At 39.3% G+C, this 14,081-nt stretch overlaps 1 protein-coding gene across 2 annotated transcripts in view; it reads right to left on the reverse strand.

Moving 5' to 3' along the window:
* Positions 1–5,477, reverse strand: part of C1H5orf63 (chromosome 1 C5orf63 homolog) — a 37,719-nt gene extending 32,242 nt beyond the window's left edge. The window contains exon 1 of one of the 2 annotated variants that reach the window (XM_072141610.1): positions 5,343–5,477. In XM_072141610.1, coding sequence (XP_071997711.1) covers positions 5,343–5,369 — 27 coding nt within the window. In that variant the 5' untranslated portion in view covers positions 5,370–5,477. The remainder of the gene's footprint in view (positions 1–5,342) is intronic. The other variant, XM_072141619.1, reaches the window with a different exon arrangement.
* Positions 5,478–14,081: the final 8,604 nt, after the last annotated feature.

Genomic DNA, 14,081 nt, shown 5'->3' on the forward strand with positions numbered 1-14,081 from the left:
ATACTCCCCTGGTCAGGTGGTAGCACTCCTCCACCCAGCTTCCAACTTGCTTTACAGGCACCTTATTGGACAATACAAATAACATCATTAACTGTTGCCTTTCCAGGCAGAACCTACAGCTGCAATTACACAATGTCTAGATTCCAGAACCTTCCAAGAGAGGTGATCAATCTCCCTAACCTGGAGAGGGTGCTATTCGCAACTTCCCACCTGTCTATGCATTGGCAGGGGTGTTGCCCATTTATCCTCCAAACCTGGCATTCTGAAAGATTTCCTCTTCTGGATGGGTTTAAAATTTCATTTAACAATCTATGAAATTATTGTAACTGCATTCTATACAAATGTAAAGGTGCAAAAGAAAACAGCAAAAAGAGATCTTGAAACGTGCAAGGAACTTATACAGACTATAAAAGAAAATTAGAAAACTTTTCATGATAAAATATAAGCAATAAATATTTGCTTGAACAGTACAGGCAGTCCCTGACTCAAGGACACCTGACTTACAGACAACCCCTAGTTACAGACGGACCTCTCTGACCACTGTGACCTCTGGTGAAGCTCTCTGGAGCTCCAATTATAAAATATACAGTTCTGACTTACATACAAATTCAACATTAGAACATACCTAAATAATCCATCTGGTACTGCCTGTACTGGCCATTTATGGTATGTGCTCCTGACATTTTGTGGTAAAATGTGCATGTTTTCAGGTTGAAGTATATTAGCTGCATATTGTATCCTATGTATTGCAAAAGAGTTAACCCCTTAATGACCAGGCCCTTTGCAGTTTTTGCATTTTCATTTTTTACTCGCCACCTTCAAAAATCCATAACTTTATTATTGTTTTTTTTTATATTTTTCAGACCCTCTAGGGTACTTTAACCCTCGGTTGTCTGATCCTTCCATATGTTGTAGTATGGCAGTAAATGGGGATTTTACACATCATCTATTACAATGTACAAATGACACATTGTAATAAATGGGTTAAAACGAGACAGCCTCGGGTTTTTGTATAACCAGTCATAGTAACAGATCGAGGAGGAGCAGCTTTGCACCTATAATGATCTACACTTGCTTTTGGCTTAAAAAAACAGCATCTGAAAAACTGAACGTGTGAACACACCCTGAGGATAGATACACAGAATCTGTATATACACTAGTTTTTCAGCAAGAAATTATGTACAGATTCCACTATCACGTCAAAAACAAGGATACTGAGCAGGATGTATTATTAGGCACACATTGTGTGCCAATTTTAACCCCTTCACGCTTTGTGATGGATATATCCGCCGCAGAGCTATGAAGGGTGTATGATGAGGGCTCAAGGGGCTGAGCCCTCTTCATACAGAGATGGGCTTTGCGGAATATCGCAGCAAAGACCCATCGCTACCACCCGCAGTTGGTGCTTGCACCGATCGCGGGTGTTAACCTCTTCTTTGCAGTCGGCACAGTCGCCGGCGGCACTTGGGCACCACCAAGTTTCCTCCGATGGTCGCTCCCTCAAATGTCATCGGGGGTTTGTGGGAGAGGAGGCGATCGGTTGCCATGACAGCCTCGGGTCTTCGTCAGACCCGAGGCTGAATGGTTACTGCAGATTCGTTACAATGAGCCAGTGGTTAATTGTAATGAATCATATGCAAAAACTCCATATACTGCAATACACTGCAAAAAATGACCCCTCCCCCAGCTCTGTACACCAAAGTATGAAAAAGTTATTAGCGTCAGAAGATGGCGAAAATTTATTTTTCCTTTTTCGTACACATTCATTTAATTTTTGAAAATGTATTAAAACGCAATAAAACCTGTATAAATTTGGTATCACCGCGATCGTACCGAACCAAAAAATAAAGCTGAGGTGTTATTTGGAGCAAAGAGTGAAAATCGTAAAAACTGAGCCCACAAGAACGTAACCCACATGCGTTTTTTTAAAAAAAAATTTCAACATTTGGAATTTTTTTAATAAATAACATCACAGGAAAATAAAATGTGTTACGCACAAAATAAGCCCTCACACAGCTCTGTACACGGAAAAATGAAAAAGTTATGGATTTTTAAAGGTGGAGAGCGAGAAATGAGCGAAAAAACCCTGCGTCCTAAAGGGGTTAAGACTGCCTTAGGAGCTGTGTTGTGTGTTAGAATTATCATAGTGAGTTGATAAGTCGGGTGTATGAGGTGTTAACATCTGCAGTGTATTCACAACATTTTTGATTAAAAATCTCACAAAAGTAGTGAATTTAGGCGTATGATACCCGCCATACAGAGCATGGTCTACGCCATACAGAGCATAATACACGCCATACAGAGCACGATATACGCCATACAGAGCATAATACACGCCATACAGAGCACGATATACTCCATACAGAGCACGATATACGCCATACAGAGCATGATATACTCCATACTGTGTATTATATACTCCATACAGTGCATGATATACTTCATACAGTGTATTATATACTCCATAGAGTGTATTATATACTCCATACAGTGTATTATATACTCCATACTGTGTATTATATACTCCATACAGTGCATGATATACTCCATACTGTGTATTATATACTCCATACAGTGTATTATATACTCCATACAGTGCATGATATACTCCATACAGTGCATGATATACTCCATAGAGTGTATTATATACTCCATAGAGTGTATTATATACTCCATACAGTGTATTATATACTCCATACTGTGTATTATATACTCCATACAGTGCATGATATACTCCATACTGTGTATTATATACTCCATACAGTGTATTATATACTCCATACAGTGCATGATATACTCCATACAGTGCATGATATACTCCATAGAGTGTATTATATACTCCATACAGTGTATTATATACTCCATACAGTGTATTATATACTCCATACTGTGTATTATATACTCCATACTGTGTATTATATACTCCATACAGTGCATGATATACTCCATACTGTGTATTATATACTTCATACAGTGTATTATATACTCCATAGAGTGTATTATATACTCCATACAGTGCATGATATACTCCATACACAGCATGACATACTCCATACAGTGTATTATATACTCCATACAGTGTATTATATACTCCATACAGTGCATGATATACTTCATACAGGGTATCATTTACTCCATACAGTGTATTATATACTCCATACAGTGTATTATATACTCCATACAGAGCATGACATACTCCATACAGTGTATTATATACTCCATACTGTGTATTATATACTCCATACAGTGCATGATATACTTCATACAGGGTATCATATACTCCATACAGTGTATTATATACTCCATACAGTGTATTATATACTCCATACAGAGCATGACATACTCCATACAGTGTATTATATACTCCATACTGTGTATTATATACTCCATACAGAGCATGATATACTTCATACAGGGTATCATATACTCCATACAGTGTATTATATACTCCATACTGTGTATTATATACTCCATACAGAGCATGATATACTCCATACAGTGTATTATATACTCCATACAGAGCATGATATAATCCATACAGTGTATTATATACTCCATACAGTGTATCATATACTCCATACAGTGCATGATATACCCCATACAGTGTATTATATACTCCATACAGTGTATTATATACTCCATACAGTGCATGATATACCCCATACAGTGTATTATATACTCCATACTGTGTATTATATACTCCATACAGTGCATGATATACCCCATACAGTGTATTATATACTCCATACAGTGTATTATATACTCCATACAGTGCATGATATACCCCATACAGTGTATTATATACTCCATACAGTGTATCATATACTCCATACAGTGTATTATATACCCCATACAGTGTATTATATACTCCATACAGTGTATCATATACTCCATACAGAGCATGATATACTCCATACAGTGTATGATATACTCCATACAGAGCATGATATACTCCATACAGTGTATTATATACTCCATACAGTGCATGATATACTCCATACAGTGTATTATATACTCCATACAGTGCATGATATACTCCATACAGTGTATTATATACTCCATACAGTGTATGATATACTCCATACAGAGCATGATATACTCCATACAGTGTATTATATACTCCATACAGTGCATGATATACTCCATACAGTGTATTATATACTCCATACAGTGCATGATATACTCCATACAGTGTATGATATACTCCATACAGAGCATGATATACTCCATACAGTGTATTATATACTCCATACTGTGTATTATATACACCCTACAGGGTATCATATACTCCATACAGTGTATCATATACTCCATACAGTGCATGATATACCCCATACAGTGTATTATATACTCCATACAGTGTATTATATACTCCATACAGTGCATGATATACCCCATACAGTGTATTATATACTCCATACTGTGTATTATATACTCCATACAGTGCATGATATACCCCATACAGTGTATTATATACTCCATACAGTGTATTATATACTCCATACAGTGCATGATATACCCCATACAGTGTATTATATACTCCATACAGTGTATCATATACTCCATACAGTGTATTATATACCCCATACAGTGTATTATATACTCCATACAGTGTATCATATACTCCATACAGAGCATGATATACTCCATACAGTGTATGATATACTCCATACAGAGCATGATATACTCCATACAGTGTATGATATACTCCATACAGAGCATGATATACTCCATACAGTGTATTATATACTCCATACAGTGCATGATATACTCCATACAGTGTATTATATACTCCATACAGTGCATGATATACTCCATACAGTGTATGATATACTCCATACAGAGCATGATATACTCCATACAGTGTATTATATACTCCATACTGTGTATTATATACACCCTACAGGGTATCATATACTCCATACAGTGTATTATATACTCCATACTGTGTATTATATACTCCATACAGGGTATCATATACTCCATACAGAGCATGATATACTCCATACAGTGTATTATATACTCCATACTGTGTATTATATACACCCTACAGGGTATCATATACTCCATACAGTGTATTATATACTCCATACTGTGTATTATATACTCCATACAGGGTATCATATACTCCATACAGGGTATCATATACTCATAGTATATACAGGCAGATCTCCCACTTCCTCTGATACATGTGGAGATGTTGCCTTCATGATTTCCAGTACAGAAGTGTCAGCCGTAGCCGCCCTACATGCCTCTGCTCTGACACTGATGCTCAGCCCATACGTGTTCGGTATACGCGTATATCCCCGGTCACATGACTGCACCGGGCGCACGTGTCTCACCCCTGCCTGTGTCACACGGAAGGTCATCAGTCCCGGACACGGAGAGCACCGCTGTCACTCCACTTCCTGCCGGCACTGCTGAGGTGACACTGCCCTCTAGTGGGGAGAAGCCTTACTACAAGCGCTGCATTACAATTCTGTGTGCAGTATTTATCTGGGAACACTGATGTCCTTAGTGATGGGAAATCCGGCTCTTCTTAGTGATCTGGCTCATTAGGCTCCACTCACTAATAAGAGCCGGCTCTTGTATAACAGGGAGCCTCAGGCCGGTCAGTCACCCCTCTCCACTCCACTTAACCTTTTAACGTTGCTCGACCCTGCCCCTCTCCACAGCGATATATTATGGGAAAAGATAGGACATGTCCTATCTTTTTCCAGGTTATGGATCGGTGCGGTGCCACAAGTGTTTTGCACTGTACCACTCCCATACGGCGCTGTGCGCCCATTGCCGACTATGGGGGTAGTATATACCGCGTATATATGCCGGCCGTATATACGCCCCCCCCCCCCCCTTACGGTCGTGTGAATATAGCGTTAGATCTAGGTTTCCAGGGGACACGTCCAATAGGGTGCACATGGCATAGCCCTAAGGAGGCGAGGCTCTGTGACTGGCGTTCTGACGGGAAAAAAAAAATGTGGATCTCTAACCCTGATTGTGAATATACCTTACTATATACTGTTGCTATATATTTTTTTTTTATCATTCTGTGTTTGGGATCAATGTTTGCAGTAGAAGTTCTCGATACCCATATTGCATATTGCAGAAAACCCCCACCGCTAATAACCGCGGTCGGTGCTTGCACCGATCGCGGATATTAACCCCTCCGTTGCCGCCGGCAAAGTCGCCGGCGGCATTTAAAAGACGGCGGCGCGCGGGCGATCGGTTGCCATGGTAGCCTCGGGTCTTCGTTTGACCCGAGGATACATGGCTTCTGCATATGCATTACAATGAGCCTGTGGCTCATTGTAATGTATAGTGTGCAAAAATGCCATATATTGCAATACTGACCATCTACGGTTAATGTACCCTAGATGGTCTAAAAAATAGTTAAAAAAAAAAGTTTAAAAAATAAAAAAATTAATAAAATATTAAAAGTTCAAATCACCCCCCTTTCCCTAGAACGGATATAAAACATAATAAACAGTAAAAATCACAAACATATTAGGTATCGCCGCGTCCCAAAATGCCCGATCTATCAAAATATAAAAACGGTTACGGCCGGCGGTGACCTCCGAGGCGGGAAATGGCGCCCAAATGTCCGAAATGCGACTTTTACACCTTTTTACATCACATAAAAAATGAAATAAAAAATGATCAAAATGTCGCACAGACCTCAAAATGGTAGCAATGAAAACGTCACATAATTTCTCAAAAAATGACCCCTCACACATCTCCGTGCGCCAAAGTATGAAAAAGTTGTTAGCGTCAGAAGATGGCAAAATTTTTTTTTCTTTTTTGTACACATTCGTTTAATCTTTGAAAATGTATTAAAACACAATAAAACCTATATAAATTTTGTATCACTGCAATCGCACCGAACCAAAGAATAAAGATGAGGTGTTATTTTGAGTGCACAGTCAAAGTCGAAAAAACTGAGCCCACAAGAACGTGTTATTCCACATTTGGAATTTTTTTTCAGCTTCGCAGTAGACGGCATGTTAAAATAAATAACATTTCGGGAAAGTAAAATTTGTTACGCACAAAATAAGCCCTCACACAGGTCTGTACACGTAAAAATGAAAAAGTTATGGATTTTTGAAGTTGGAGAGCGAGAAATGAGCGGAAAAACCCTGCGTCCTTAAGGGGTTAAAGGGGTATTCTAGGATTCAGCACAATTCATATACAATTGGGTCCTTAAAATATAAGCTAATATGTAATTAGTTGTTATTTAAAACTTTGCTCCCCTTAGCAGAAATATGCTGTGATATAGACTGTAATGAAGAATTAAAATGATACTGGCCAATTAATCAGTCCATTAATTTCCTCCGCACAGAGAAGACACAGGACAGAAGATGGCCGCTGGTCACATGTCCACATCACATGTCCTGCACCTGCCTGGCAAGGACTCACAATGGAGCAAACACCCACTGCTAACACCAATAGCTGTCCATCTTGCCTGTGATTGTCACTCACCTTGATGTCATCGGAAAGCGACAATTAGTTTGGGGTCTTTAAAAGTCCCCAAGACTTGTCATTTCAGCGGCACATTGTAAAAGTTAATGTGCAAAATCCCCATACACTACTATACTGTAGTATAGCAGTATATGGTAGGATTGATTAGACAACCTAGGGTTAAAGTACCCTAAGGGGTCTAAAAAATTGTAATAAAATTGAAATAAAAATAAGTTCAAAAAAACTACAAATGTACAAAAGTACAAATGTCACTTTTTAGCCCTTTTGCGACACAAAAGTTTCAATAAAAAGTAATCAAAAGGTTGTACAAGCTCGTACAAAAATGACGCCTTACACAGCTCCGTACACCAAAGTATGAGACCAAAGTTATTGGTCTCAGAATATGGAAAATGGAAAAACAAATTGTACAAAAGATTTTTATTTTTGAAATCTACTAAAACATAATAAAACGTATATAAATTATCTCAGCGATTGTACCGATCCATAGAATAAAGTGGAGGTGTCATTTGGAGTGCAGAGTAAAGACGTTTAAAACGTGAAAATGGTGCAAATGTGTTTTTTGTCAATTTTACCACATTTGGAATTTTTTTTCTAGCTTCCCACTGGATGATATGGAATATTAAATCCCGCCACTAAGAAGTATAATTTGCTACACAGGCCTATTTACCACTCTTTATGCAGAAAAAAAAAAAAAAATGAAAGTTGGGAATAAAAAATGGAAAGGCAAAAACAGAAAAGGTGCTGTGTGTCCTTAAAGGGTTAACATTAATAGTGATGACACTAACAATGTCACACACAGCCAACATGCTGCTACTAGAAAAACACATCTGCATGTGATGTATCTTGTCTAATGTGTTTCAAACGCATTGTGTGAATTACTTCTTTATTTTAAGGTGATATAAAGGAAAGAAGACTTCCATATTAAAATTTAAAACATCTGTTCAATAAAAATTATTTTTATATAGTGAGACTGTATTTAATGCCCCCATCCAGTCTATTTAGTGTAAATAACCCTTTGAACACAAGGGGGAGCAGTTCAACTGAAAATTACTCCTTGCACATTATAAGATGCAGTGTTCCTGTAATTTGATGAATGAGACTGCAACATCCACTGTGTCATCTTTATGCATCTAGTCTTACAGGGCACCGGTAAAGAACATGGATAGATTAGGACTATTATATTGTGAGCTGTTATGGGAATTCTCTTGGAAATGACCACTTCTATAAATTTTAATGGATATTTGTGAAAATGACTGTTTGTACTCTCAGGAAGGAATTCATTTTGCTTATGTAAATTTCCTTTCCAGGTCACCTTTTTAGGCTTACAGGTTATAGGTCATGCATGTTCTGCCGGGGATTCTGGGTTAGGGGGTATGCAAATACATTTTCCAATATGGGGAAAGGAAAACAGTTCTGCAGGTTTTGACAATGTCAGATTTTTATAAAGTCTAGTGACATGAAGTGGGATAATAGCCAAACCAGGAACTGTACACAGGGCTGTTTTGATCACCCTGGGTTTCATCATGGTAGCACTGGAGGCACAATGGGGCACATTTAGGTTACATTCACACTGCCGCATGGGGGGGCGTATATACGGTCGACGTATATATGGCCGATATACGTCCCCCATAGACGGCAATGGGCACACAGCACCCTACGGGAGCGGTACCGTGCATCACAGGTGTGGCACCGTACCGCTCCGTACACCAGGAAAAGATAGGACATGTCCTATCTTTTCCCGTATTAGTTTGCACTAAAAAGAACATGCAAATTCCAACAGAAAACTGGTGCAAAGCCCTTAGTAAATGTGCCCCAATATTCCATTTACCACCCTGGAAAAGGTATTTGCATATAATACCCCTGTTTTATTCTGGCATAGAAAAGAATAGTGACATAAATAACTATCTAAAGAAAAGTTTTTATAGGCAATATCAGGATTCAGAAAAAAATATATAGACACAAGTGCCATAAAAACACTATTCAATTTTTAACCATTGGGGGGAGGGCTAGTATGGCACATGGTCACTGCAACAGCTGCGTGTAAACAAACACTTTGTGGTGGTTGCTTGTGGTCGGTCAGTGAGGAATAGAAGAGGAAACCATTTTTTTAATTTTAATATGTTTTTTTTTTTAAATAAAGGGGTTGTCCAGCCCCTTATCTCTGTTTGGTACTGAACACCTAAAGAGAAAAAATTGCCACAACATTTTGGTGCGTCCACATGTTCAGGGTTTCAGATGCAGTTTTTGAAGCCAAAAGCAGATTCAGACCATAATGGGGGAGAACAAATCACTTAGAGAAGCTACTGTTTCTTTTTTTCACTCCATCCTATTTTTTTTGGAAATCAAAAATCTGAAAACTGGAATGCGTGGACACACTCTCAATCTACCTATTGGCTTACTTAGATCTCTTTTTGGGGAGGCCGCATGATTAGGCTTAGCAATGTCTGCTATTTTTATACATCACTCCAGCCAAGGTGTATAAAATAGTGGATACATGCAGTATTTGGCATACACTGGTCAATACATGTGTGAAGATAATGATTTCGTATGGTCCATAGAAGAATTGGTACAATTTTTCATTTTACAATAAAAATGATGTCAGAGCTGCCCATTTTTGTCCATTGTCTATTTTTCTACACAAAAAAAAAAAAAGCAAATGTACCCATGATAGATGAACAACCTCCTTCTGGAAATAATGTGCGGTAACTGTGAACATTCAAAAACAAGAAGAAGTGCAAGAGGGGTTCTTACAAAATGTTCATATGTTTCTATCCATAATACACTGTGTAGTGTTCAGTCAGTAATAAGACGCAATGGATGGTGCTGTGATACACGGCTTTTGTCAGGAGGAAACTAAGAGGTTAGGATAGGAAGGTGACAATGTCTTACTAAAAAACAGACTAAGAACCACTTTATGCTTACATTAGAAAAAAATTGTGGTACATATGTCACATATACGTATTGGGGGACGAGCGCCAGCATATGATTGCCCCGCCACTGCATAGTCGCAGTGGGATACATCAAGAGACGGAACCCTCTTGATGTATTGGGGCAGGATGCTGCGCTGCGTTTATTCTACACCAGGCCGTTCCCGGTGTAGAAATAAGCACAGACGATGACTTAAAAGTCGCCGGCACCAGCCCCGCGCCCTCCGCTCGGCCCACCGCCGAGGTGGAGGAGAGGGTTACATAGTCTCAAGTGCTAGCAATAGTGGCGTGGTACAGAGGTCCTGATAAATATGCCCCATTGAGTGATACCTTCCTTAAAGGGTTTCACATCTCTTTCAATACATTAAAGGAAATCTACCATTGAAATCAAGTATGACAAACCAGGGGCACCTACTCATAGATCCACGCACTGGTACTGTGGTAATCTTCTTATATTTGTTATCCATGGCCTCCTTCCTTTAAAAATCAACTTTTTAAAATTATGCCCAATCGCTGTTATACCCCCTTTTAAAGTACCCCCTTATGCTTGTCTATGCCATAAGCCTCTTGATGTATTTGTCGGGCTGCACGGCTGCCGGGCAAAACTACGGCAGTTCTGTAGGTTTTTTTTAAGTTTGCAGGCATGGGGCAGGAACACCCTGTTCCCCCCCACTCCATTGGTGCCGCACCCCTGTCCACAACCACATGAGCTGGAGGTGGTGTAGTCTTAAAAATAATTGCAAACTCTTGTAGTGCGCAAGAAATTACGATTATTTCAGTGCTTCTATGCCAGAAAACTGTTATTTAAATGTCCCCCGTGGCGACTAATTATAATAGAACAGGGCTAGTATAGAAATCAGACCCCATGTAAAGAGGCAAAGAAAGATAGAAAATAGACAGATTGAAAAGGGATATAGAAAATATATAGTACACAGAAATATGCAGTTTGGCATAGAACACTTAGGACTCTGATTCAGCTGCTAATACAAATTATACAATTTTGATAAAACTAGATGACCATCTAATATTTATGGGGGTATGCGGACTCCCCTCAGACAGAAGATGTTGTGGTAAAAAAAACATTTGAGTTGAATTTTAATCTCAGTTATCAATTCTTTAAACCTCAAGAGGGCAGGCTCCTAGTAGCTTATGTCCCTCTCCCCACTGAATTGAATGTACATGTCTTAGCCAACATCTAATGTATGGGTCCTATAGCGCTATGCTTCATCTACACTGGGGGATCTACTTCTGCATGTGTCCTGTCCCAACCCCATATGCTTTTTGACAGGAGCAATATAACTGTATCTTGGGACCACCTAGGTGTTGGGTGAGGAATAGCTGTAAAACAGGACAGCTGTAAGCCAAAGATATATTTAGTCACTGCTGGCTCCACTCTGGTCAAATTAAATGTTGTTTATAAGACATTTTGGTCCTGAATTTTGAGAACCTTTTTGTTTTAACCTATTTTCCCATTCGCCATTGCTTATAAAGAAGAACCATTAAGACAACCACTGAAATTGCAATGCTTCTAGAGGAGTGGACATCTTGAGGAAGAGGCCAGTATAAAATTGGTACGGAAAGTATTTAGACCCTTTTAAATTTCTCAATCGTTTCTTTGCAGCCAATTGTTAAGATCAAAAAAGTTCTTTATTTTTGCTCATTTATGTACACTCTGCATCTCGACAGAAAAAAATGAAATGTAAACAAGAAAAAGTGAAATATCACATGGTCACAAGTATTCAGCCCCTTTGCTCAGTATTGGGTAGAAGCTTCTTTTGAGCTAGTACAGTCATGGGTCTTCTTGGGAAGATGCAACAAGTTTTTCACACCAGGATTTGGGGATTCTCTGCCATTCTTTCTTGCAGATCATCTCCAGTTCCCTCAATGTGTCCCTTGACACGCCGGCGGACTTCAGCGCAGCAGCGAAACCTGGTGAACTTCGGGCGCACTACCTTAGTGAATCGCCAGAAGACACGAATCAGCGTCGGAGAACCCGCGGCTGGATTGCGTATGGGCCGGGTAAGTAAATCTGCCCCAGTGCCTACAGAATTGGGTTGCACGTCCAATGTTAAAGGTGCACCAAAAAAAAGTTGGTGCATTCTGCCGGAGAATTGCAGGAGGCACCAGATTCTTAAAGAATGTGCCACACATTTCATGAAACTGTTGCACGCTGCACACTCCACAGGCAAACTGCACATTGCACTATTTTTCATAAATCTGGCACATTTACTAAGAGCTGTGTGCCAATTTTCTGTTATACTTTGCACATTCTTTTTGGCACAAACTGCTTGCACAGGTATTTAAGAAGTGTCTGCACCACATGTGTGTCACACCTGACCCTTTTGTGGCGCAGCTGCACTATTCTCCATGCAACACAAATTAGGGGGCGTTCCAGTGCTTAGTCGGACCGTACACCGAGATTTATCATGCAAAATTGAATAGAAGTGTATCGCACACCCTTTGTTAAAGGTGTTGGTGCACTCTGTAGGGGCAGTGCAGGGAGCGCCAGATTCATGAAGAACGTGTGTTCAAAATCCTGAATCTGGCGCACACTACACAGGCAAACTGCATTTAGTGTTTCTTCAATGTGGCACATTTACTAAGAACAGTTACTAAGAACACTAAATGCAGTTTGCCTGTGTAATGTGAAGAAAGCATCAGATTCAGGATTTCTGGCACACATTCTTCATGAATCTAGCGTCCCCTGCACTACCCCGACATAATGCACCAACTTTTTTTGTGTGCACCTTTAACGTAGGGCTTGCGACACAATTCTGTCAGACTTTGCATGATAAATCTGGCACACGGTCCAGCTGAGCACCGGAAAGCCCCCTAATTTGTGTTGTAAGTAAACTATTGCAGCTGCGCAACAAAAGGGTCCGACACAATTGTGGTGCAGGAACTTCTTAAATACCCGTGCAAACAGTTTGCACCTAAAAGAACGTGCAAAATCCGACAGAAAACTGGCGCAAGGGCCTTAGTAAATGTGCCACAAATTGTCTCACAGAAAACAAAATAAAAAAAAAGCTTTTTGGGAGGAGAGGTAATGATTAATATAGGTCCTGACACCAGATACATAATACATCCTAGTTCATATATGATTTTTTTAATCTCACAAGCGCCAAATTCCAGAATCTATAACAGATACGTTTGGTAGGTTAAAATAGAAAAACTTTGTCAAACTGCACGACACAAGAGTTCATGACAGGTCAAGAATCGCCTCATCTGGGATGTGACATCATCCTCGCACTATTCTAACTCTGCGTAGGCTGTTTTGAATCAAAAGGGGGAAAAACTTAAATATGCAAGGTAACAATATAGAAAATTACACTTATATATACAAGCTAGTTTCAATTACATTAATCAGTATGAAATCCCATAATGAAACTCAGATAGTCACAAGCGTGATTGTCATAAGTACATGAACTGTATGATTATATCTGAATAATAGAGGATTCTAAACTTGCAAATGTCTAAGAAGTTTTTAAAGCCTATTGCAGGACATCATATGTAGTCTTGAATAACCAACTAGAGTTACACAAGTTTCCATGACTCCGGCATTTCTTAATATGATGGAGCAATGAAACTCCAAGGAAAATCCTTTGGTACTTTTCTCAGCAGATACAACAATAGGCAAGTAGTGAATGATGCCTCCCCCGCCCCCTCTCCAACCTCACT

The sequence above is a fragment of the Engystomops pustulosus genome, chromosome 1, assembly GCF_040894005.1.
Source record: "Engystomops pustulosus chromosome 1, aEngPut4.maternal, whole genome shotgun sequence".
Taxonomy (NCBI): Eukaryota; Metazoa; Chordata; class Amphibia; order Anura; family Leptodactylidae; genus Engystomops; species Engystomops pustulosus.